Source organism: Hibiscus syriacus, unplaced genomic scaffold (genome assembly GCF_006381635.1).
Source record: "Hibiscus syriacus cultivar Baekdansim isolate YM2019G1 unplaced genomic scaffold, ASM638163v2 tig00004111_pilon, whole genome shotgun sequence".
Lineage (NCBI taxonomy): Eukaryota > Viridiplantae > Streptophyta > Magnoliopsida > Malvales > Malvaceae > Hibiscus > Hibiscus syriacus.
The window spans coordinates 513,783-541,408 of record NW_024062000.1 but is presented as its reverse complement, the minus strand read 5'-3'; the positions used below and the strand labels follow the sequence as shown (position 1 = coordinate 541,408).

At 32.8% G+C, this 27,626-nt stretch overlaps 3 protein-coding genes across 3 annotated transcripts; 2 read left to right on the top strand and 1 right to left on the bottom strand.

Annotated features, from left to right (window-relative positions):
- The first annotated feature begins 1,445 nt into the window (after window positions 1-1,445).
- Window positions 1,446-13,471, top strand: LOC120191273 (probable tyrosine-protein phosphatase DSP4). Its single transcript, XM_039194257.1, has 6 exons — window positions 1,446-1,836; window positions 1,940-2,033; window positions 2,826-2,883; window positions 2,973-3,016; window positions 3,119-3,339; window positions 13,460-13,471. Exons 1-5 carry the CDS (start codon window positions 1,616-1,618, stop codon window positions 3,317-3,319), a joined length of 618 nt encoding a protein of 205 aa, XP_039050188.1. The 5' UTR covers window positions 1,446-1,615; the 3' UTR covers window positions 3,320-3,339; window positions 13,460-13,471.
- Window positions 8,541-10,729, top strand: LOC120191252 (homeobox protein SBH1-like). Its single transcript, XM_039194240.1, has 4 exons — window positions 8,541-9,389; window positions 9,484-9,730; window positions 10,172-10,413; window positions 10,517-10,729. The coding sequence occupies exons 1-4, from the start codon at window positions 9,081-9,083 to the stop codon at window positions 10,718-10,720; spliced, it is 1,002 nt and encodes a 333-aa protein (XP_039050171.1). The 5' UTR covers window positions 8,541-9,080; the 3' UTR covers window positions 10,721-10,729.
- On the bottom strand, window positions 11,379-15,836 carry LOC120191292 (protein STRUBBELIG-RECEPTOR FAMILY 8-like). The gene is given in 17 exon segments (XM_039194269.1): window positions 11,379-11,738; window positions 11,856-12,012; window positions 12,109-12,242; window positions 12,345-12,486; window positions 12,572-12,843; window positions 12,933-13,102; window positions 13,105-13,185; window positions 13,336-13,643; window positions 13,727-13,792; window positions 13,871-13,936; window positions 14,039-14,110; window positions 14,241-14,312; window positions 14,399-14,470; window positions 14,560-14,625; window positions 14,731-14,802; window positions 14,905-15,037; window positions 15,436-15,836. Coding segments are annotated over 17 exon segments (2,157 nt in total). The 5' UTR covers window positions 15,557-15,836; the 3' UTR covers window positions 11,379-11,585.
- Between the last annotated feature and the right edge of the window lie 11,790 nt (window positions 15,837-27,626).

Sequence of the window (27,626 nt, the reverse complement as noted above, 5' to 3'; positions counted from 1 at the left end):
TTCGCGGAGTTGGAACTCGAGACACTCTCAGTCACAGCTGATGATGTTGATTCAGCGACCATTGTGGTCATCTCCACCTAAAACATGGGTCAAAATGGAGATATTGGGCCGACACTAATCTTCCACCACAAAGGCAGAAACAAGTGTGTCAACGCAGCGTGATTGAATCCCCTGCTTCTTGCCTCCTAAGGAAACCCGAACCAATCCCCAGTCCCCGGCCCCACTCTTCTATTTCTCCAAATTATTACATAAAGGTCGGTCCAGTAATCTTCTGCTACCCATTAGTTACTGTTACACCCTCTCTTTCTTCGTCTCTATTTTTGTTTTATTATTAAAAACGTAAAGCGTAAAAAATTAAAAACTTTGACCCAATAAAGATATTTAAAAGAATTTGATTCATATACCTTTATAATGTTATTGAGCAAATTAAATAATTAATAATATGTTTTTGAATAATTTCTATTTAAGTGACAGAGGAAGAAAGAGAACTCTGCTTTTAATGGGTATTGAATTCACAAATTAGATGATAGAAGAGGTATCAAGTGAAAGCTTTTAACAACTTACTGTAGAGATTGTTGACAAATGATGAACATTATTAAATACTCAACGAACATAAGAAATTTTGTAAACATAGTAAATTGGAATGAATGTTGTAAATGGAATAGATTTATGGAGAGCTAAAATTTATTCGGACTGTTTTATACGGTAAGTTAGTCCTTTGGGTTTTTTGAGTGCTATGTTTTGGTATTATATGAATTAGAAGCTTTTAACATTTTGGTTTTCTGGAGCCCGATGAGTATGCTATTTCTAGAGTTTTGGCCGCTCTTTGTTTATAAGTTTCTCTGGGAGGACTGTTGATACATTAGTTATGGCCTTCAAGATCTGTTGGTGTTGGTTTGGTGTGTGAGATGGTTGGTAAAATTTGTGCTGTGCACTCTGGATTTTTGTGTGTATTGGGGTCCAAGAGGCTTGAGCTTTTGTGTATCCCCAAGATTTGTACAGAGTTACATTAGAAAATTAACCGTCTAAATATAAAAAATAAAATTGATATAATTATTTTTAAGATGAATCTCTGCAATACAAAATACAAATTAATTAATTATCAATTATATATTATTAATCATACCAAAATTAATTGATTGATTTAGAGATTATTCTCTAAAATCCTCATGCCAGTTCGAAGGTTAGACAATCCCCTTTCTCTCTTATGTAATATAAAAAAGAACGCTACAAAAATAAAAGGACTGAAATATATCGAATTAAAGAATAGAGATTAAAATCCAAATCTAAGTATTATAGGCGGACCGAAACCAAAATATTCTCTTATAATTCTTTAAGCATACATTTTTTTAATTAAAACTTGAAAAGAAAAGAAGAAGGGCGATCAAGTTGTGCGACTAATCGTCCCATCCGCTTCGATCCCTCTCTTTTTCTTTATATTATCTTTATAATTAAAGCGAAAGAGAACCCCAAAGATTCATGAATCAAAGATCCTCCTTTAGATTCAATTCACTCTTTGAAAATTCTTCCATCTTCTCCCCCCCAAAGATCCATCTAGATTTCATTTTCAACCTTTCCCCCCTGTTTTTCAAAATTTTGGCGCGAAAAATTGGACATGAGAGTCGAAGTAATCGAGGGAAAGGATTACGAGGCGTCCGATGACCTCTCCCCGCCGCCTGATTATCCGATAATCGGAGACGATAGCGAGATCAACGGCGAGCAGCTGTTCGTGCCTCCCTTGAATTTCGCCATGGTCGATAATGGAATTTTCAGGTCTGGCTTCCCTGATTCCGCCAATTTTAGCTTCTTGAAATCGGTAGGGCTCCGTTCCGTCATGTGAGTTACTTATCCTTAATTTTTTCTGCTGGTTATCGAGAACGTAAATTTCCTTTATTTTGAATTTTTTAATTGCTTTTTATGTTCCTTTTTTTTTTTGTAGAAATCTTTGCCCTGAGACCTATCCGGAAGCAAACAATGAGTTCTTAAAGGCTAACGGAATCAGGCTTTTCCAATTCGGTATCGATGGATGCAAGGTATACAATTAAATTTTTATCAGTTTTTTTTTTTTGGCTTAATTCCCTCATTTAATTATTTATCACCATGATTATATCTTAAGGTTCAAGTCCCCCCCAATTCTGGGTTGTTACCAATTCCATTTACTGAAATTGACATATAAAATAGTTTTCATAAGCTCGAAATCAAAATGTTAATTTTAGCAGTCAGTCCTGTTTTCTCTCTATCCATGGATTTTTTGATCCCTGAACTGTGTTCTTTACCGTAAATATAAGGTGCTAGAATCCTCTTGAAAGTTGAAATCTATAGCAAATTAGCGTCCTTCCTTGTATAATCATCAAAACACCAGTTTTTGCTTAAGTTTCCCCCTTCCTAGTGGTGGTAACGAGAACCAGTTCTTGCTGATATTCAAGGTTTGACTTATATGATCCGTACTTTTATGTTACTGTTGATTTATTGAACTATGAAATAGAATACGTTATGCTGTTATCGAGGCTGTAGTTTTCTTACATTTTCTCGTGGCGGTTTATGGTGAAGAAGGAAGGGTAATGCGATTTGCACTGTGATTTTTAAACCAATTAGGTTCTATTTGTTTTGATATGGCTGTCTGCTATATGAAATGATATCCTACATTCATAGATGTGTTCGGAAGAAAAAGAAAATTGGGAGTGTCGTTCTCATAATGGGCCTTTGTAGACCTAATCTAGATTAGTTGGCCAATAAGTCAGATACAAGTGGTGTTAAACATAAACAAAATCTTGCATCATAAGGGACAATACATTCTTGAAATTGATATTCGAAACTTTGGACAGGAACCTTTTGTAAACATTCCAGAGGAAACAATCCGAGAAGCGTTGAATGTGGTCCTCGGTATATGCTATATAATACTTTTTGCTTGTAGCCTATAGTTTTCTTCTTTTTCATCTGCTTACATTCGGCATTGTATGTTTCCATACCAGATGTAAAGAACCATCCAGTGCTAATCCATTGTAAACGGGGAAAGGTAATAATTTCATCCTATGCTTTTCCACCTTTGTAAATTTCTGCCAACGTTTTTCGACCCTACTTATCAGTTGACCAACTGATCACTCGATACATCGTGCAGCACCGTACCGGTTGTGTTGTGGGATGCTTAAGAAAATTGCAGAGATGGTGCCTGTCTTCGATTTTTGACGAGTATCAGCGTTTTGCCGCTGCAAAAGCAAGGGTGTCTGACCAGAGGTTCATCGAGAGGTTCGACATTTCCAGCATGAAGAATATACCGATAACGTTTTCATTTTCAAAGAGAGAGAAAGTTGAGCATTGAATTTAGCTTCAAGTTTCAATGTCATAATCCAAAACAAAACCACCCTTCATCACATACTAGGGATGTAAAATTATTACATATTTTTACTTTATATTAATTAAATATTATGCTTATTAATATGGTGTTTTAATGTTTTAACTTTCGATCTTAAGAAATATCAATAATTCTTTTATTATTGATGTCTTTTAATTCATGCTTAAAATATTCAACTTATTATGTATAATTGATTGAAACAACATAAATTTGATTTGAGATTGAATATTATTTTTTATACAAGATTTTGATTTTCAAGTTTTATGATAATGAACTTATATATAAAATATATAAATTGAGTTATATAAATTGAAATTTGGAGATTAATTTCTGAAATTTTGTTTGTTACTGACATTTGATATAAAGTTTGTTAACTCTAAAATATAATATGTTATTCTGCAATCAAACGAGAGTTCAGGTTGTCAGCTATTGGGACTTATTTCAACTTCTGATATGAAAAATTTTCAAGATATAATTTTGGACTTGAACCTTATTGACCATCCTTTCTTTGGACTTTCTTTTCTGACCATTGTTTGGCATTGGCCTGGCTATCTAAAGAGGTTCAAGCCTATCGTCCAAAGCCATTCAAATTCTTCAACTTTTGGACTCATCATCCAAATTTCTTGAGCGTGGTTAGACAGTCTTGGCAAAGTACTGTCCAAGGTAACCCAATGCAGAGCCTTTTTATTAAGCTAAAGCACCTGAAAATCCGTTTAAAGAGTTTAAATAAAACTTTTTATAGTGATCTCTCAACCCGGGTAAAGCATAAGAAGACAGGGTTGGAGCAACATCAAATATTAACTTTAAGAGGAAAGTATGTCATTGAAAATGAGCTTCAAATGCAAAATGAGTTAAAAATCATTGAAGAATATGAAACTATGTTCTTAAAGCAAGAGGCAAAGGTGCAATGGTTAAAGGAGGGAGACAAATGCTCTAAATTCTTCCATTTTGCAATTGATGTTAAAAACAAAGGGACACAATCAAGGTCCGGTCCTGCTTGATGAACAAGGAAAGTGGTTAAAATCTTTTGATGCTATGACTTTTGAGGTGATTGAATTCTTCACAAGACTGATTGGTACTGCTGATCCTAGGGTTAAAGATAGTGATCCCAATCATTTGAAAGATTTACTTCAATTTTCCTTGTATGTTGAAGATTCTATTGGACTTGTTAAGGATATTTCGATGGATGAGATCCAGGAAGCCTTTTTCTGTCAAGGTAATGAAAAAGCTCCAGGTCTTGATGGTTTCACACCTTATTTCTTCAAAAAATCATGGTCTATAATTAGTGATGATGTTGTAGCTACTATAAAACAATTATTTCATGAGTAATTTCTGTTACCTGCTTTTAATGCAACATTTATTGCTTTGGTGCCTAAGGTATCAAATCTAAGCAAGGTCAAATATTTCCGGCCTATTTCATGATGTTCTATGGTGTACAAAGCTATATCAAAGATTTTGGTTAAAAGATTGACAAGTCTCGTCCCATAAATGATCACTTTAAATCAAACAACCTTTGTTAAATGAAGGAGTGACAATACTTTTCTTGCTCAGGAACTGATTAAAGGCTATAGTAGAAAGACTATTTCCCCAAGATGCTCATTGAAAATTGACCTCCATAAGGCTTTCGACTCTTTTCACTGGGGATTCATTTTTACTATTCTGGAGGCTATAAGGCTTCCAAGCACTTTTATATGATGGATTGAAGTTTGTTTTTCAACAGCTAGATACTCCATTTCTTTTAATGGGAGTTTGATTGGTTACTTCAAGGGTGCAAGAGGTGTAAGACAAGGAGACCCCCTCTCTCTTTTCTTATTTGTTATTTCTATGAATGTTATCTAAAGAATCCTAAACATGGTAGTTGTTAGAGGTATGTTTGGTTACCATTAAAAATGCAAAAAAATAGGCCTTACTCATCTATCTTTTGTTAATGGTCTGTTTATTTTTTGTAAATGATATGTTGAATTTGTAGTTGAAGTTACTAGTGTTTTAGATTACTTTTATGAAATGCATGGTCTACGCTTAATGATGCTAAATGTGAATTCTTTGTTGTTGGTATCTAATAGTAAGCTTGAGGAAATTAAATTGATTATTGGTTTCAAACATGGTTGCCTACCAGTGAGATACTTAGGTATTCCTTTAGTTACTAGAAAACTTTTGACAAAGACTGTGTGGTTGTTATTTATAACATCAAGTCAAGGTTGCACCAATGGTTAGGAAGGCAATTGAGTTATGCTGGCAGATTAGAATTAATCAGAGCAATAATGTTTGCTAATTACTGGTGCAGGTAGTTAATTTTACCACAATAAATTATTAAGAAGATTGAACAATTATGCTCACGTTTTTTCTAGAAAGGGACTGATAAGGCAACAACTGGAGTAGAGTTAGTTGGGAGAAGATATGCCTTTTGAAATCTGAATGATGGCTTGGACTCAAAGACATTAAGACTTGGAACAGAGCATGTATGATGTTACTAATCAGGAATATACTTGTGGGTGTGTGATCATTGTGGGTAGCTTGGCTCAAAAGCTATGTGTTAAAGGAAAATGATTTTTGGAATTTGGAAGTTGGAATTAATACTAGCTGGAGCTTAAGGCGTATTCTTAAAATGAGGACCGAAGCTTTTCTTATTCTGTCTTCTGGAGCTAATAAGGTTGGTGATATTTGGGAAGTGATTAGGGTGATGGGTACTAAAGTACCTTGGCATAAGCTTATATGGTTCCCACTCCAGATCCCAAAGCATAATATGATTGTGTGGATGACTTTACTTGACAGACTTGCAACATATGATAGGCTGCAACGCATGGGGCTTGTTGTCGAAAGTCAATGTGTTTTTTGTAATGCTACTTTGGAAACAAGGGACCAATTGTTCCTTGAGTGTCATTTGACTGCTTTTTTATGGAAGACAGTCTTCAATCTGAATGGCTTGCGGAGAAGATCCTTGTCATGGGAGACTCGCTTAGCTTAGGCTTGCGGTGCTTGGAAAGGTAAGCCCTTACTCACAATAATCATGAAGCTAGCTTCGAACGCTCTAATCTACACTCTATGGGAGGAGAGAAACAAAGGATTGTTCCAAGGTTGTTCAAGAAATGTTGATGAAATGCTTCATACTATTAAGGAAATAGTAGATATATAATTAAGGGGTAGAAATATAAATAGATTAGATAATGTTAATATCACTCTTTGTAATCATTGGGGTATAGTTTGATCGTGTTTGTTTTTGTAAGTAGGGTATTATAATGTAATTAGAACGCTGATTGTTTTTATAGCATATATCTGTTTCTTTAGGTAATAAAATCGAATTAAAAAAAAAGAGTATATAATATGTTTTGAGATGAGCTTTCGCAAGCCCCTCTTGAGCTGATTCCGACAGCGATTCCAATAATTGGGTGGCGAGAAAAGGTCCCCTCTGTCTCTGTGGTTATAAAGCAATGTTTTTCTTGGTAATTTGATTGATGCCTATATTTCGGTGAATTATTATTCATATGATCTTTGAGTTGCGTTATTGATTGTCGGGTAAATTTCAAGGATTAAGAAGAATTTGCTGAGTTTGCAAAGTATGCAGTTTAGGGATGAATTTTGAAGATTACAGGGAAAAGAGCGAAGTTCTGAAATTATGCAGCCAGTAAATGGCAAAAACAGCTTCATTTCTGCAGCAAAATTTGAGCCACAACTTACTGGGGACTTTGCTGGAGTATCAATATATCTTCCAAACTTTATTTAACGAATAATTAAATATAATAAATTCTTATATTAATATGTCTTTTCAAACTTTATTTAATAAATAAATAAATATAAATCCTTTATAATTCGCCTATCTGTTGTATCAGTCCAACTTTATTTATTGAAACCCCTCCGTTGGCAGCAGCTGTGTGTTTTAAACATCAAATTCTTATCATGCAACTGTTGATGGAAATGACGTAAAGTGAAGAAGAAAAGCTTAAATCACCACCATACATACATAGCTTCTCACTACATCAAATAACCAGTGACGTTTCTCTTTATCCTTTTCTCTTTGCTTTTATTTATTCTTACGCTCTTCTTTACGGATTCGCCCTACTACACTTTCTTCTCTACCCGCCACTTCCAGTTTTAACCCTAAAATCTTTGCTTAGACGTCGCGATGAAAATGGGAAAATGGCCGTCTACTCTAATGATTCATATTACGTGATTACATCACAAAATAATAATAATAACACTCACTTAAAGAAAAATAATTTAATTTAAACTCATATGCACATATTTTTTTTTTGAAAAGATCATATGCATATATTTACAATATACAATATAATATATTCAAAATACATATTTGATAAGATATGTAATATTAACATTTTTAAACTTTAACACATCACCTCTTCTTTTATAATGTGGGACTAATATCTCGCACATTTTTTAAGACGTAATATACTTATTCACTCAATCTCGTAACATCTTCATTATATGTCATCTCCTAATTGCCCATCCTATTAAGTCTATCCGCTAGTCGCACGACATGAAATTAAGTTAGTTAAAAGATCATTTTAATATCATTTGTCACACAATTATTATATTTTTAATAAAGTACTAATCATTAAATTTTTAATAATAATTTATTAATAATTTTTAATATTAAATTTATTGTTATATTATGTCATATCATTATTTTTGTTAAACCAATGGTTAAAATTAACAGTAGAATTTTAAAATAAAAATTAAATGTAACATTTAATATAGTTTAAAAAAGAATACAAGAATATGTAAGATGTGAAATAACTACTTCACTCAAAATTTTAACTAGAATTCTAAGAAATTTTAATTTTAATTATTACTCTGAAACTATCATGTGAATATGTGGACATGTAAGTATTAAAATGTGAGAGGAAGTAGGTTAGATGGAGATAGGGAGACAAATGGTTTAAACTTTATTGAATATGAAGCAGTAACCCATCCTATAGCCCTAACACCACACTCTTGCCTGACAGGATGAAGGTGGAAGAAGGTATAGCCAGAAACCCTCAGACCCTTCTCTGTGTTGTAGTGCGAGAACGAGAAGAGACATTCGGACTGTCTCACTTATTGAAACCCCAACTCTTTGTTAAATAAATGCAGAAGATTAGCTGCCATGACCCAGACTAACAATGAGTGTTAACATATCTTTTAAATCTCAATGAAAAATGTAAGGTCTACGGTTTGGATTAAGTGTTGAATGAAACTGAAGTTCACCACAGTATACGTACAGAATCTAGATTTGTTTCCCCCTCTCTTCCCCTGATTTGATCGTTCCTTCTCATATATATTCCCATTTCTTTTTCTTTCTTTATTTTGTTGCCAGTAATGGCAGCCATCATCAGTGGCAGTAGCTGCAGCAAAAGTGAGGGAAAGAGTTATTCATCGGGAAGGTAAAAGCCTATAGCATCCGGCCACTGCCTTCTTCTCTCCGTGCTATCTTCGTTTTTCCCATCTGCAAACTCTTTGTGTTCCTTTCTTTACAAGGAACATCCAAACATAGTTCGACTCACTGAGTGTGTGTGTGAAGATCCACGCATGCTGCTAATGAACAAGAAACACAGTTAACAGGGTTAGAAAACTCAGGTTTATAAGTGGCTGCTGCTTTAGGATTTGCACTAAAAAGCCTGTTTTTTATAGCATAAATATCGGGAGAGATCTTTAGGGCAAAAATAGATTGTGTTGGGGTGGAGAACAACTAGGAAAAAAGAGAGAGAAACGAAAAGACAGAGAGAGATAATTAATGGAAGGTGGTTCCAATAGCACTTCTTGCATGATGGATTTTGGACACAACGATACTAGTAGTAATATTGGGTTATCTCCAATGTCTATGATGCCTCCCATGGCTTCCCATCATCATCATCATTCCAATTTGGACTCGAACCCCTTATTTCTTAGTAGCGACAGCTCCTCTTTCATTCTACACGATCAAAACAACAACACGGGGTGTTATTTCATGGAGACTAGCAACGATGGCAGCTCTTTCAAGACTAAGATCATGGCTCATCCTCACTATAACCGTCTCCTGGCCGCCTATGCCAATTGTCAAAAGGTAACCAAAAAAACAAAACCATGGTGGTTTGATCAGTTTTATTTATAAAAGCCTAGTTTCTCATGTGGTGGTGGTGGTGTTTAAACTTGAGCAGGTAGGAGCACCGCCGGAAGTGGCGGCGAGAGTAGAAGATGCATGCGCATCGGCGGCGGCTACCGTTGGTGCTACCAGCAGTGCAAGAATAGGTGATGATCCAGCACTGGACCAGTTCATGGAGGCTTATTGTGAGATGTTGACTAAGTACGAGCAAGAGCTCTCCAAACCTTTTAAGGAAACCATGCTTTTTCTTCAAAGGGTCGAGTCTCAATTCAAAGCCCTCACCGTTTCCTCTTCGAATTCTGGTGATAATATTCTCTCTCGAACCTGCTTTTTGTTTAATATATTAGATTAAGGCTATATCCGCCATGGAAGCCTGCAATTTGTTTTACAAAACAAATTATACGAATTCGTTAGCATTTAGGGTTTGATCAAACTAGGTTTTATAGTGAAAAGTTAGCATTCACGGGGGAAATTCATGTAACTTGTTTCTTACAGCAGTGCTCCAGATTTTTTCCAAAGTTGAATTGTTATAGATTAAGTTAGTCGCATTTGAGTGAGTTTTGGATACGTGTATGTATCCTACATAAGTGTTCGAAGATCATATCTCCATGTTCATGTGTCAAACTTAAGTGTCAAACACGAATACTTTTAAGAAAAATTAGGTTATAGTTGCTTGTCTTGATCTGATTCGAGTTGATTCGGAGACATAATTTGAAGTGCTTACAAATTTGTTATGTATTCAGCTTGTGGTGAAGTTTTTGACAGGAATGGATCATCGGAGGAAGAGGCCGATACAAACGACTTAATTGATCCCCTCGCGGAAGATCAAGAACTTAAAGGCCAGCTTTTGCGGAAGTACAGCGGATATTTAGGCAGCCTGAAGCAGGAATTTACGAAGCGGAGGAAGAAAGGAAAGCTGCCTAAGGAAGCCACCCAACAGTTGCTGGATTGGTGGAGTATACATTACAAATGGCCTTACCCTTCGGTATGTACACATTGCACAACTATATAATGTCCATATCTTAAATCTTTAATGCATCTGTTAATCATTATCCATGTGTTGCAAAACAACTCGCTGGCGGAAACAGGAGTCGCAGAAGCTTGCCCTTGTGGAATCGACCGGTCTGGATCAGAAGCAAATAAACAACTGGTTCATTAACCAGAGGAAAAGGCACTGGAAGCCATCTGAAGATATGCAGTGTGTGGTGATGGATGGTACCCATCCTCACTATTTCATGGACAATGTTCTGGGAAATCCTTTTCCCATGGATCTTTCGACTGCATTTCTCTAAAGAATTGATGAAGTCATATATGGGATGATCATTTCCTGCTAAGCTGCAACTTTGAAGCAAAACTGCTATTATTTATGCTGACTATATCATAGTTAATGTGATGGGGATTATCATGTTTATGTCATGTTATTATATGCGTACATGCTGTATCCACTTTTATTATTAGTTTGTGTATTTTTCATCTAACTAAGAAATGTTACGTTTGGTTTAACCCATGTATGCTATGTTTGCTAATCTCCTATTGGTGGGGCGTATTAGGAGCATCCGCCCTCCACCTTAGTATGTTTGATAATTGAATGCAAAAGACGTTAACTGTTACGCGGCATCTGGCATAGCAAATCCGCCGGCTGCACGCAGGAAATGAAGTCGGTGCTGCCATCTACGGATGAAATAAAAATCATCATATGCCATTGCACTCGGACAGTGGATGATGCACGAATGTAATCCAAGTACTGCATGAATGGTTCGAGTTCTGCAAACTCTCCTCGGTTACTAGGTTAGGATACAAGCTCATCTACAGGATCGGACCCGCTATTCTTATACAAGTGCCGCGGCTGAAACCTAGAGAAGCAAGCATCAGTACTACTACTACTACTGTTCTTGAATTAAATAAAATTATTCATTATTACGAGCTAAACATGAAAGTGCACCATATTGTTCAACAATAGACCCATATACCTGCACTGTAAACACTATAAGCTTAAAAGTTTAAATCTGTGAGGTATAATTACATAATCTTTCTTCGATTTTCTGGATTTTGATGGGCATATTTTCCTATTAACTTGCATCTTTTCCAATTAACTTGTGTGCCCCTGCATACACGACCGCGAGGCATCAATTTCTAGCTTGTAGTTTCAACCAGACATTAAAATGACAGGTCCCCTGCTTCATGATCCGGAGTCTTATATGCGAATCCTGATTCATCGCTCGGTCTCCTTTTGACAACGCTCGCCCTTTGCACTAACCTCACTAATGCTTGCACTACCTCAGACATGGAAGGCCGAAACTCAGGTTCTGGCTGCATATAAACAAACAAAAGAAAAATGTTGATAGTATGTCTGTGTAATCGTGTTCTTTTTGTTTTAAGCTTCTTTTTTCTTTGATTCAAATTGTCCCAAAGCATAAGTTCCTTTACCTGAACACACAGAGTGATGATGTCGGCAAAACGCGACAGAGATTTAGCAGGATACATGCCATTGAGGCTAGGATCGACCATTTTGGCAAGGGCATCAATATCATGTAGTTGCGGAGTGGCCCATCTGACAAGTGATTGCTCCGATCTAACCCTTGAACTAAATATTATACAATGCCATTTATATCGAAACAAAATTTTACTTTCTTGGTAACAATGCTATACGAAAGATCATTATCTAGACAGAGAGTTTTACCTGTCCAGTGGTTTCCGACCAGTCAGCAGCTCCAACATCACCACTCCAAAACTGTGCACATCGCTCTTTACAGTATATATTCCCGACAATGCAAACTCAGGAGCACTATAACCAAATGAACCAACCACTTGTGTCAAACCTGCCCATTACAGAATCAAACAAAAAAAATTCTAGCTTAAAGCATTCCTTCACAGAGGCAAACCTTGATCACCAATGACTCATTGCCCTAAAAAAAAATTTACCTGTCGCTCGGTATTTGGTGTAAGAGCGGCTAAACCACAGTCGGACAAGTGAGGATTGAGCTCTTCGTCAAGTAAGATGTTTGCTGACTTGAAATTTCTATGTACAACTGAAGGCAAGCACACTTCGTGCAAGTACCTGGAAACAATAGCTTCATCAAAAACTTAGGCAAGCAAACAGCCGAGGGATAGAGAGACAAAATAATCGCACACGTATAACATACTCTAAAGCACGGGCAGTGCCGAGTGCCACTCTGACACGTGCATTCCAGCTTAATGTCTTGCTGTCATCATCAGAAAAGTGCAGCATCTCCTGAAGACTACCATTCCCTACATATTCATATACTAGGAGACGCTGTCCATGCTCGGCACAGTATCCAGCCAATGTAACGATATTGGGATGTCTCAAGCGTGACATATTGGAGACGGCTTCCAAAAAATTGTCTTCCTCTTGTAATGATAACGCAGCATTGTCTATCTTTTTAATAGCCATTGTCTAAATCAAACATAAAAAATAATTGTTATTGAAGTGAAAACCGATGCATAGGAAAGCTCAATATTATATATTTATTACATTGAAGCTACCTTTCCATTTGGGAACTCCGCCTTGTAAACACGACCGAGGGAACCTTCACCAATTATGTATTCTTGACTAAAACTATTTGTTGCTGTTTGCAAAGCTGCGACGGTATATGATGCAGCAGTGATGGGAAACTTCATTCTGTTTATAGATCCGCTTTTGGAAATCCTATCACCATCAGTTTGTCAGCTGGTGGGGGTTTCAAATCTATAACAGTAGCAACACTTTTAACCCTTTGCACCTGCATCTCAGTATGTCCTGCAAAATATGAAGCGGAATACCAGTCTGGCATTGTTAGGATGCTAGAAAGTTTTTCAATGAAGCTTTATGCAATCTGAAGGTTTAACGAAAGAGTGAAACTTCAAAGAAATTTACTACTCCAATAGCGTAAATATGAAGAAAACCTACCTTCATTGGAGCCAACTGAAAGACTTCCCCTCCATGCTCTTGTGCCACTCACCTTTCTTTTACTTTTACGGATGCAGAAGACAAGAGCAAGTAGTGCCAGTGCAACTACCAAACAAGAACCAAGAGCTATGCCTACAATTTGTCCAGCCGATGGTCCGTTATACGACTCTGATGATTGAGCATCAGAAGTGGGGGGTGTACGAATTCCTGATCCAGTTTTATGTCTATTAAGAGGCCTAACAGGTGGAGGTGGACTAAATGGCGGCGGCAGCGGAGCTGGTCCATTGTCAAAGGAGTTTCCATCATATCTGTTTCACATTTTATATAGCAATGTCAAACATTTTGCATAAACTAAATATTGAAACGTTAAACTGGTTATATCAAGCCTTACACAAAAGTCGGGAGTGAAAGAAGCTCTTGAGGAATCCATCCACTGAAATGGTTATTCGCAACATTTCTGTTTCAGAATCTAGGGTGCATAAGAACAGACATCCGAAAGTGTAGACCCCACAGCAGAATGAGAAAAGTAACTTACAGAGTTTGCAAAGGTAAACCCGAGAGGACATTAAGAGAGCCGATAAATTGATTGTTCTGCACATACCTGCAACAAATTAAAATATCAATAGCACGAGGTAAAGCTTCGTAAATGTCTAAAATCTATTTTGCCTTTTATTTTTACTCTTAATTATGCACACTCACTCACAGCGAGGAAATATTGCTCAATGAGCTAAACGAAACAGGCAGATCCCCACTAAAATTGTTGAAAGAAATATCCCTGCATTAACAAGGTAACCAAATCATAATGTTGTTAGAAAAGTATTCGGTAGGGGAAACAGACTGCTGTTACATATCATAAAGAATGTCATTAAGGTAGTCAAATAATATAAAAGGTTGAGCTCTCTTACAAGGTACCGAGGTCAGGAAGATTAGCGAAAATGTCTCCAACAGACGGGGAGAGTGAATTGTGGCTTACATTGCTGTAACACAGTTTTACAAATCGGAAATGAGAGGAAGTTCGATTTTCCATTCAACTGCGTGACGACTAACTAAATATGTCACTTACAGGTAAGTAAGAGTAACCATGTTGGAAATGGAATAAGGAAGACTCCCACTTAAGTTGTTTCCTGCAACATTCCTGAATCAAATAATAAATAATCATTTTAATGTTCAGCAGTGAAAAAAATGCATTATAACATTAGAAACAAAACAAATCAGAGACATTACAGGCTTGTAAGATTCGGTGGCAATTGGTACGGAATTGTATCTTGAATGTTGTTGTTGCTCAAATCACTAACATAATACAGAGAAAAAAGCCAATTAAGTAGCTAGATGGTTAATAAGAGAGATACAATCTCTATGTCACCGGCAGAAACGAGAGCAATGAAATCATCTTACAGTGCTCTCAAGGAAATAAGATCATTGAGCAAGTATCCCATAGTTCCGGATAGTCCTAATCCAGGAACATCACTGTTATACAAAGAACAACCAATTAACCAAAATATGAACTCATCATCAAGCTACGAAATTCTGAAAAACAAATAGCTAAGATCGAAATATGTACTCTCGTACACGGAAACTATGGCGGAGCCGTCACAAGCAACACCTTTCCATGACTCTCCACATGGATCACCACCATCACTTTTCCAATTTGTTAACTCTGTCGGACTGTTCAATGAAGTGTACAGAATCTGAAGCGCTTGAACTGCCCAAGAAAAAAAAGAGTAAAGAAAACAGCTTAATCAGAAAATCTCAGGTTACAAATTTGGTATATCAAATACAGATTAGATTGAACTAAGCCTTCCATTTATAAAACTAAAACCCATAAATTGTAGATTTTTTTGCAGCTGGATACCATAAATTATCACCATTTCCCCCAAGAAATCAAAACAAATATACATTTTCTCTGACTTTCTTCTCATATTTTCTGGAGAAACAAACACTTTACACAGCAGAAAAGATCAAACCTTTCAACCAAAAGATCATTTCTTTACTAAAGCACAAAAAAAAGACTTATCAACACCCATCATACAATCAAATCAACGATGCCAAAGACAACTAACCAAAAAAAAAACAAAAACCCAAAAAAGGAGAGAAAAATACCATCGGTAGAATCAGTGTTGCATTGAGCAGGAGTGAAACCAGAGATTAAACCAAGTAAGACCAACTCAGTAATTAACAAACGAGTCATAGAAAGTGATGAATCCCTGTTAATGCAACCCATTTTCTCTTCTTGTAGTAATAGTAGTATGTACTATATGGTAAGTTTACAGTTGATTTTTGGAAGCCTTTAGAGTTGAGAAAAAGATCAGGTGAGGAGCAGGAAACGAAAGAGAACCATGGAGGCGCAAGCAGAGGTAAATAAGGAGAAGGAGGAGAATGTAAAGGAGAAGGAGTTGTTGGGAGGATTAGTAGTTGGAGACATCGCCATTAAAGGAAATGAAAGGAGAAAGAGAAAAAAAAATTATAGATTCGAAGCTTGAGAGTTGTAATGAAGACAGTGTGCGTGTTATATAGCAATATATGTTGGGTAAACTATACGGATGATCCCTTATATTTTAGTTTATTTTATTTTAGTCACAAATCAAAAAAATAATTTAGTTACCTCACGTTACATTATCGTTCCGTTTGATTTTATTATTTTAGTCTTTCCGTTAAATCTCATTAATTCATTAAATAAAATTTGAATTGACAATTGAAAAATAATACATGTGTCTACTTTTTTGTCTTTAATTTCCGTTAACTATCAACGAAATAAATTATTATATGGATATGCACATCACGTCTTCTATGGTCTCATCTAATAAGATTCATCAATCACAAAATAACTTTCAAATATTTATTCATCTCTTATTTACATGTACGAAAGAGATGAAGATTCACCTTGAAAAAATATAAAATAAATAAATTTTATTGACTGGACCCATGAATATCGTTGTAAACCGAGTTCATTTAATAAGTTTTTATTGACAAAAATTCAAATTAAAAATAAAAAATACACGTATCTTCTTCAAACCCCCAAATAGTTAAATTCGTGAACTGCTAAATATATTGAAACTGCGAATTTAATTAAAGAGGAGAGAAAATATATTGGAACAATTACAAGCAAAAGATTACATTACATTAGGGATTAAGGTAGGATGGTTTGCATCGTTATCTTCCATTCTCTTGGATCAACATTTCATAATCCGAAGCGGAGAGGCAAAGATGGATGGCTTCTGCTGTAAAAGCAATAAGTAGTCCAGTACCCAATGCTATCCATTGGTCTTGTTGTTACCGCTTCCTTCTTCATCTGTGAAACAACTTGTACGAAGCAAAATCGATGTGTTGTCAAGGGACAAGGAGCTAATCATGGAGGAGTGGCATCATTGTTCCTGGGATTTGGGTCGTTGTTTTTGCTGGAAGAGAAAGATTGGTGTCTGATTTTCATGGGTTTAGCAGACCAGACCAGGATAGGTTCTTTAATAACATTTTGATATCACTCGAGTGATCTTATCAGTGCACGCTTGAATTTGTAGAATTGGAATTTGGATCTTTGCTTTTATGGATAACAACTTCATTGAGCCATCTCATTTTCTAACTGACAACAATTGGAATCTTCTTCCTTGTGAGGGATAATGGCATGAAACCGTTGTAAGTAGTGAAAGGTTTTTTTTCTTTTTTTTCTTTTTACTTCCACCTTGTGTTGCCATGGAGGTTGACATGGACATGTTAATGCTATGGACTTTGGGATCTCGTCTCCCGTCATTAATACAGCCAAGCTCTGGCGTTGGTTTTTCTTCAAATCCTGAAATACGGTAACAACACAAACTAAGCTAAGCTTCAATTCTAATCTCTGTTTTCTTTTTTTATGAAAGGGTGTGAGACAGAGAGAAAATTTACCATGAAATCAGGCTTGGGTTTCGAGGGAGAAGCTTTGATATTATATTGATAGTTATGTCGGATGTTTTAAATATCATCATAAATGTTCAATAATGAGAAGAAACTTGGGTCAAATTAAGAAAAAATGCCATGGAGAATTTTATTCTAAATTAATCTTTAAACTTTTAATTATTTTAATTTCATTTTAAATTAGCTTTCAAATTGTTGAACATTACAATTTCACTATCAAACGATGAGAATTATTTTAAATTAATCCATAAACTTTTGAATCTTCCAATTTAATCCTCAATTTCACCCAACCATAGTTTAATCTAAAAAAATCAAACATATAATAATATAGCTTGGCCTAACAATTTTATTAACAGTGATGTGATTAGCGTATACTAATAGTTTTGAAGGAATTGAAATGTTCAAAAGTTTGGGCATTAATTTAGAATGAGGGTCATAGTTTGGGGGTGAAATTTGAATTTTCAAAAGTTTAAGGACCAATTTAGAATTGGATGCATAGTTTGGGGATGAAATTAAAATGCTAAAAGTTTGGGAACCAATTTAGAATTAGAGTCACAATTTAGAAATGAATTAAAATGTTTAAAATTTCAAGGACTAATTTAGAATGAGAATCATAAAATAATATTTAAAAAAAATATAAGCATTAATTTAAAACAAATGTCATAATTTGAGAAGGGTCTCAAATGTAAAATGTGTCAATTAATTAGTAAATCATACCATTGTTTATCTCTGTTGCCTAATAGATGACTAGTGAGGGTATCAATGTGAAAAATAAAACAAAGTTTGAGTACTATTTCTTTAAAAAGGAACCAACTTGAAAAAGGGCATAATTTAAGAACTAATTTATCAATTAAATCAATGCAAAATGAGCTAGTATTCAAAAACTCGAACCCCGTAAGAATAAATAATTCAATTTAAAACAGTCTAGATCCAAATTTAACCTAAATCAAAATAACCATGGGTTAAGAATATTAGAATAATAAATAATCGAGTCTTAGTGATTAAAGAGATTATTATTTTTATTTGAGGTATTGGGTTCAATAAGTTACATTTTTATAATAATAGATACAACGATACTTGTAATTACCTCATACTATTAAAAAAGAACAATAAAATAGAATAATATATTAAATATTTTAAATAAAATTAAAGATTTGAATTTTTGAAATTTTAAATATAATAATTAAATGCTAAATCTTTTTAAAATAACAGCATTTCCCTTCATTATTAAGGTTATTTAATGAAGTGGATAAGTTAATAAATGTAATTAATTTTAGAAAACAAAATATAAAATGAATGAGTGTCGTTGGAGGGTTTTAATGTCATGGTGATATAAATGGGATGAATGATGTGCCAGAGTCGGTGCAGGGACCCATGAGTAAAGAACCCGGAAAAGGGGGTCTGAGAGAGGCAGGATCCGAGTGGGGTGTGACCAACCACATTTCGATTTTGCATTTTTGGAGGAATTTATGAAAACGACTCGTGGGAAAACCAAACACCTTTATTTCGCTTTTATTTTTTTAATCATTTCTCCCTCACCTAAATCTCATATTGTTATTTTACGGGATTATTTTTAAGTCAGATAATTAATTTGTAATTTTTCATAGCTAATAAAAAATGTTCTAAGGATCATTTATATATTTAATAAAAATAATATTGAAGTTCTTGATCTTAATTTAAGAATCATAACTTTCTCGATAATGATCAAATAAGTTCAAATATTAAGGCAACGAGCAAAACGAGAATTAATGCTATTAAACTAAAACAACCCAGTATTGCTAATAAGTGTACTATTTATATATTCACACGACAAACAACATTAGGACAATCTGAATTGAGTATGACCAGTTGTGTCGGTGCTTAAACTCCTCTGGAATTCCATTTATTTACTAATTAGGATATTTTAATATATTAAAAATACTCCCCGAGTATTTTAAATTATTAAATTTAATAATAAATTTTTTAAATATTAAATGCGCACGAAGTCTTTTAATTTCATTTATAAAATAAAAAATTATGTATGGAATAATTACTGGTATTTATTATTATCAATGTTTTTAAAATCAGACCGGGTCTTAAACCGGTATAATATTCAAAGTAATATATATATAACACTCTTTTTAAGTTCACAATATTAAAAGGTATAAAAGTATCACAAGTCATAAAATATATAAGTTAAATATCATAATATCAAGTGAAACAAAATGATTCAAATCAACTACAACATAATATTTAAGGTCAATACCTAATGAAATTCATCAACAACTAAATAAAAAATTACATAATTGATACAAGTATCAATCATCATAATATTCATTGAAATTGATTCCCTCAAATTCCAAAATATTGGGAAAAACTTCTTCACTAGTTGAACTACCACCGTCATCACCACTTTGAACTTAAAATTCCATAGCATCACTTTGAACTTGAATGTCCACAGCATCAAGGTCTTCATCACCTAACAATATGATTAATAAATACAAAGTTAAATTTATTTTCTCAAACAATACTTAATAATTAAAAGTAAAAGTGTAAAATATATTAAATAATAAATATAATTATATAACTAAAATAAACAAGCAAATATTAACCTTCATTGTTTTTTTATAATTGACCAACTGGAATTGCATTCTCATGATAAAGAAAATTATCAATCTCATCAATATCAAGCTCAGGAGGTGTTTTTTCTTCATCACCCAGTATAAATTTGGGGCTAAAAAAATCATAACAAACGACGTCGTTTGGTTTATTTAAAAAAAAATATAACCGTGTGAACCGTTTGAACCGTCGGTTCACACTGGTTTTGCCGGTTCCCAACCGATTCTTTAGCGGTTCATTGCAAAACTGATTTTAGAAGTTGACCAGACCGGACAGGCAATCGATTCCCGATTTAGCTAGTTGAACCGGCCTGTCCGGTCCAGTTTTGATAACATTTATTATTATTGTTATTATTGGTTGCATGAAGCAGCATATGTGGCTTAGCCCGTGATCCGTGTAAGATTCCTTTAACCGTAAAAAATATAAGTAGGAAGATGTTTCCCATTTGTTACTCAAACTCACTCACGGGATCCACACTTCATCCTAACCTTATTATAAATATTTTCTTTATACAATACGTCACAATTGGAGAACTTGATTCTATCTATCATGGATGTATTTGTTACTAATCATTTTTATGTCTGATTTGTATTTGTTTTATAATTAATATTTAAATTTATGTTTGTTTCTTTTCGTACTCTCATTTATATTATCATTTTTACGATGTCTATGAATTGGGTCGAGTTGAATTTTTAACCCATTCGAATTTCATCATGATTTAGGAAAGTTTAGTCCAATTCGAAACTTAACTTGATTTTTAAGATACAAATCCGACCCTATATGTATGTATATAATTCCCATCTTTATTAGCTAAACTAGGAATTTAATTGGAAAAAAATATAGATAGAGGAGTATTATAACAATTATTCCTAAATATATGAAGTTCAACTATACTATTATCCTCGGGTTGAATATTTTTCATCATAAACTCAAACTTGACCCAAAAACCTGATCCAACCTTGATCATATCAAAAGTCGTTGGGTTAAGATCAAATACTCCTTAATTATTTTCAAATTTCAAACCTATATCTCTTTTTAGGAGTGTATATATCTTATCATTGCGTCCAATACTTATCGATGCTAACTCTCTATTTTAAGAAACTATTTTTTTGAATTTTTACTTGATTTGAGACCCTTTTGTGGTAAAAAATTATATTAGAATCTAATTATACTCGAATCTAGTAAGATGAGTAGGGTCCTTCAATGGGAGCAAGCACTTCCACCGTTATGTTCTCCCTACACACTTAAGTTTCAAACATTACATAATCAAAAATTTTATCATTCGATTCAACAAATAATAATTTGGACAACAAAACATAAAGAGCTACCATAATTCCTAATCCATACATACGTTGTTGATGTAAATCAAGTTATCAATGAGGGGCCTGGAAATGGATGGCCATAAAAGAATCATGCATGGTTATAGGAGACAAAATCCAAACAAAATCTAAGGATTTAAACCAAGGATTGGAGAAGATTGGTGAAGCAAGCTGGCACATAGCGATAAATACAGTAAACTTATAGTATGTACTAACATTGCAATTAGGCTGACAGTGGCAGCCATGCTGGTGAAGAGGGGACCCTTCCTCTATTTTCTCATCAAAATCTCTTTTGCTTCCACTCTATTATTTATCTTAAATAAAAAATCTATTACTTTTTCCAAATTATCAGTATGAAATTTCTCTATTAGTCTAGTACCTATAATTTATATTTAATAAAATTTATTTAAAATAAGTAAATTGAATTTTAAATACGTGTCAACAATCTCTAGACAGGTGGTTAAAAACTCTCTGTTAACATCTTCTCTCCCATAAATTGTAGGTTCAATATCCATTAAGAGTAAAATTCTTCCTCTTTCCTAGGTAGGAATTATTAAAAAAAAATCAAACATGTAAATATTTATGATCAGTATGAGTATTTTTAAAATGATCAGATTGTAACATTGTTTTTCAATTCGCTTAACAAAAAATAGAAAACGAGTCACCAAATTACTTTATGATTAATTATTGATTAATTTAGTTTATAATAAAAAAGGCAGCATAAACATATATATGATGGGAAATAGCTTAGGGGAAATAATTCTTGATTGCATTATAATTTTCCCATAATACATAGAAAATGAACTAAAAAAACATAGTTAATATTTATTAAAATTATCAAATAAGATATTAATATTCTTTAAGTATAAATACATTTAAGCAAAGAATCAAAGCAGGTGTCAAAATCTATAGAATGTAGTTTGTTATTTGTGGTTTAATTTTAAAGAAAATCATTAGAGTTTCGTGCTGATGAAAGTGTCTATCAAGAGGTTTGATAAATTTATAGTGGATTTTTTTTATTCTTTTTAGAAATTTAATGGTTATTATAACTGAAAAAATATTTGCAACACGATCAATAAATAAAAATATCAAAATCTATACAACAATTCTAACTATAAAAATATCTGACATAAAACTATTATAATGTCAAAATTATAAAATCTCACATGTATTATGTTGTTTTGTTCTATAATAATCCTAATTGTATTATCTATTTATTTTAATTTATTCCTTCCACTAAATAAGTTATATTGTAATTTTTTAAATCAATTAGAATATAATTTGAACCACGATCACTAACATTAATGGTGACATTCGATTCCATGATCTCTAGTGTAAAGAGATGTAGTATTTTGTGTGGTTTCTAAATTTTCAAATTTTGTAGAGATGTTGAAAGAGTTTTAAATATGTATTAAATTTTTTGGATATATATATAATTTATGTATTTATATTGTAACGGTTATTTATTTTTTTTAAAAATAATAAGATAAATTATACTAAATTTTATCTTATAGTATGTGTTTTCTTATGTAACTTGATGGGGAGTTTTAAACTCCGCTGCCCGTGTAGAATAGAGGACCCAACCCAATGAATGCAGTTGATTGGTCCAATTTATGGTACCAAATCTACAACCCATATGCCCAAATCCTAACGACCCAATCAATGCGGTTGATCCCTGGAGATTTGTACACCTTAAGCTTTGCTTGAGACGATGCTTACCGACGGGGGTTTATGTCCTTCAACGATAAAATTGTAACATTTTAATTTAGTACAATGACGAAATTATATTTTGATCTCCTAAATTTCATGACTTTATAATTTAATTCCTCCAAAAATGATAAAACCTTACATTAATATAATGTTAAAATTTTACTTTAACCTCTTGAATTTTTTTAATTCAAAGTTAGTCCCCATTTCTCCTTTGGTCCAAATTAATTTAATCTTAAACTTTCAATAATGCTTTTATAGGTTACTTCTTTGTTTAATACTCTGTTATGTACTGTATATTTGGATACAACGAAGTAGGATACACCACAACATTCCATCCTTCATGTGTGATATATTTGATACATCATATCTGCCCAAACAAAATGAACGAAAAATCAATGTCGATTCTTATCGCTATGGATGCAAAAAACTGCAATTGTGGCCATAAACCATTACTTGAAGGCTAAATCTTTTGATTTAAGATATGCATGTTCATTATCAGCATTGTCGATACAAAATGCTACATGAAATTATAGAATTTTCACCTGCGACGACTCCAGCCTTCCGGTGCTGGGAAATGTCACGACCTGCATATCAGATAAATCAAAGAATGCCCGTATTAGCCATAAGACATATACCTTTACAATAGGAGGTAACATTTCCCTCCTTACATAGGCACAAGAAATTCTGTGTTTGTGTATGGAATGCGCATGTTCCAGCTCTCTTGGATGTATCCCGACACTGAAGGCAATGTGTTGTTACCGGAACATCGGAATTGATCCGAATTCCATATTCGGATCCGAATACACACTAGTTTATGCTTCAGCATCATCACAATACATATGAAACGTCTCCATTTGCTGTCCAATCCAAGGCAAAGCCCAACCTTATTGGACACTTCTCAAACTTTTTAGGCTTTCTAGACCTCTCAATTCTAATAAATTTATCCAGTTTAATATGTTCCAAATTTCTGTCTATATGCAGAGCATTTTTACGCAGGGATTTATTTAAGGATTTACTTTCATTACAGACGCGCATATGTAGACTGCATATGAAGGCTATTTCAACTATGTATTTATTTATACATACATTGTATTTTACCTTTATTTTTAATTTTCTGACTGTCGGAAGTCTTCCACGAAAGCTGCTCTCAACCTGACTTTAGGGACAGCCTACTACTATGCCTCCCTTACCCCATCGCATATGGGAATAGAGTTTTGTTGTTGTTGTAATATGATTCCAACATAAAAAAAAAGTTTTATATAGAAAGTATATAAAAAAAGTCGCAATTCTGACCTAAAATACGTTATCTCATTTTAAAAATCTGGTTTATTTCAATTTTGAATATAATTAAGACTATAAACGAAAGTATATAGAAATATTTTTTTTCGAAATTTTTAATCTAATAGTATTTTAGTCCCTTATTAATTAAAATTTATTCAAAATAAGCTTTTTGTTCCTCCAATTTTTAAGATTAAATACTTAATAAATCTATATTATTATAAATTCAAATAATTTAATTTTTCCTAACACTTGATTTTAATTGCGTTTTCAATTAAGAAAATTTTTTAAAAAAATTGATGACCAAAATGAAAATTTAAGTGGTGTACCTCAACACTCAACATGAAACCTTGACGTCGTACCATGTGACGCTTTTATCATTAAAGTTTTCAAGGACCATTTGAAAGTTGAAGCCTACGATGCCCCAAATGCATGCACACACAAGTGCAAACTTTAATTATTCCTTTGAAAAATAAGACCGACGACACTTCATGTGACCAAAACCATAGTATTAATTACTAGTCATCCATATCATCACTTGGTTTATATTTAATGTGAAAATATAGAACATATATATATATATATATAACATGAATATATAATATTAAAAATGTATTGTAAAAATTCACAAAATATATTTTTATAACACGTTATATTTATATTATTCATATAACACATACATAAAAACATGTATAAATAATTTTTGTTCTGGATATACTTTGAAGATTAAATTATAATGTTTTAAAATTTAGTGTTCTAAATAAAAAAAGATGTTTCTTTGTCTATAACACTAATACACAATGAAAATTTTCATTCAAATGAAATCAATGACGCTTGTACATAAAACGTCCCTATAATAAGAAGTAAGAAAGCCTTAAAATTGTAGTTTGATATTTAATTTTTTTTATTCAAATAGATATTTGAATTTAATTTTTAGGTTCAAATTTATATCTAAACATGATTTAATGGTTAAAGTTGATTCAAATAAGTCTTTATTGTAAGTAACAATTTAAACAAAAATAAATAAAATTTGTATATCAAATTAAATTAATAAATCAAGTTTAAATACCTAATTAGGCAAAAAAATTAAGATACCTAAAATACCTAAATGAACAAAAATATTTAATATGAAAATACCTAAATATTTAAAATCAAGTTTAAGTGCAAATATATATACACACACAAAATTATGGATTGGTTCACATGTAAGCATGTGAGGGCGTCCTAATTAACGTAAGAAAGATTGTATTGTACGGTTGCATGATGTACGGTGCGACCCACAAAGTTTCACGAAGGGAAGTTTTCAGATTAACCCTACAAATGGCTTAAATTTTTATTTTGATCCTTATATTTGAGATTTAGTCTTTTATTTTTTATTTATATAGTTTGATCATTTTACTTTTTTAATGTCATTATTAATTAGTCTACTATCAAATATGTTCATTAATATATTAAAGTAATTTTTTTAGATATAATATGTGCATTATGCAAATCTTTTCTTACTTATAAATTAAGAGATATTATGTACTTAAGTATGTTCGAACTCAAACCCCGTGTATATTACAATAACAATAGTTTCAACTAAATTAAAATTTAATTGAAAATATTGATGCGAATTTTAAAGAAGAATACTACATTACGATAACCCGCTGAATTATAATATTTTTAGTATTATATTTCGATATATTTTATGGTTGACAACTGTCCACTCTAATTTTTTTTTATCTCACTGTTGAATTCATCAAACTACCAATTTTCAGTTAAATTGATTCTAACCAATCATTTTCTAATTTAGTTAATCGAAATAAGTAACAGTAATAACTTATTGGAGTGATAACCACCATTTTAAAAGTAAAGGGACCATATCATAACAAATAAAAGCATAAAAATTAAATATCAATTTGAAACACACCGGAGGACTAAACTGCAATTAGACCCAAAGTACTCGCACAAGATGGGATGTTTTAATTAGCATGAAGATGAGAATCAAGTGGATGCACGGAAAGTCAAACAAACGTATCCGAGTTGTCCATTGAAATGACTGCGCCTCACTCGCAACTTCCAGGAAACTACAACCATCTTCATTGAATCAAATTTGACCCAAACAAGCATCATTTGCATCAACTTCTCTTTTCGTTGTATTCTATGCAGACGTAGTTGCCTTGAAGTCTCCTTTCCTACTCAAAAGTCTTCTGTTTCTTTAATATACGTATAAATTACGTGTCAAAGTATGGTAGCCGTATTTCCTTGACTGGTTAATGCAGGAAATTTGATATTTTATGCGTTTACACGACGGATTAGAGGGGCTACCGCCCGTTTAGCCCGCAGGTTTTGACGGTGTAGGTTAAACGGAGCGGGCTAAAAAGCCCGCATTCATAAACGGTTTTGAATTTTAAGGCCCGCGGCCTGTCCATTTAATCCGCGGGCTAAACGGGCTTACTCGCGGCCCGTTTAATAAAAATAATTTTAAATGCTTTAAATGCAATAAAAAATAATGTTTTAACTTACTACACATTTAAAAATGATCAAGCGACTTGAAAAGGAAGGTAGCACCGCCAAAATAATAAATAATATTTAATTTTTATTTTAAATAGCCGGAAATGATTATAAAATAATATTTTTTTTAATTTTTTAATCATTAATATATATATATAATGATATAATTACTTAAACTCAAATTAAAAAAATAATATTCATTTATATCACCAAATTGAAAAACAAATAAAACAATAACCACATTAGACTTTTATAAAACACGATTATTCAAGGATATAATATGAAGACACAGAAGTGTCTGAATTCTGAAAGCAGAAATTCAAACATAAAAATTTAACAAAGTCAAACATTATACAAATCTAACAAGAAAGTTGTCAAGTGGTCCTAATAATTGTATTTTATGGATACTTTAGAGAAATACTAAAACATAATATGAAAATATAATAAAATACTTACCGTATAAGAGTAAATTTGAAAGATACAATTATACTAAAATTGATAAAATATAAGTCATTAATTTGTTAAAATATATTTATTTTGTAAAGTATTTAAAAGTTGAAAAGTATGTTTTCAATTTTTTCTTTTACTTTTCTTTCTTATTTTTAATCTAAATATTACGTGTCATGTGATATATTATTAGAATATCACGTGACTTTTTATAATTAAAGAACAATATGGATAACATACTTCATGAAAAAAAATAAAGGTCAAAATTAAATAAAAAATATTTAAATACCAAAATGATAATGTGTATATTTAAACGAAAAAAATATTAAACAGCGATAAAATTATGACAAACACCCTAATAAATTTAAGAACTACAATAGTTATAACTAACATCATATTTATAGGTAATTTATTTTTTTCTATAAAATTCTTTAAGTTTATTTTATCTAAAATTTTATGAATTTTAAATTAAGCGGGCTTTAGTGGGTAGCCCGCGGCTATACCCATTAAACCTGCGGGTTTAACGGTCCGGGCTAAAACCCCCCCAATTTAAAC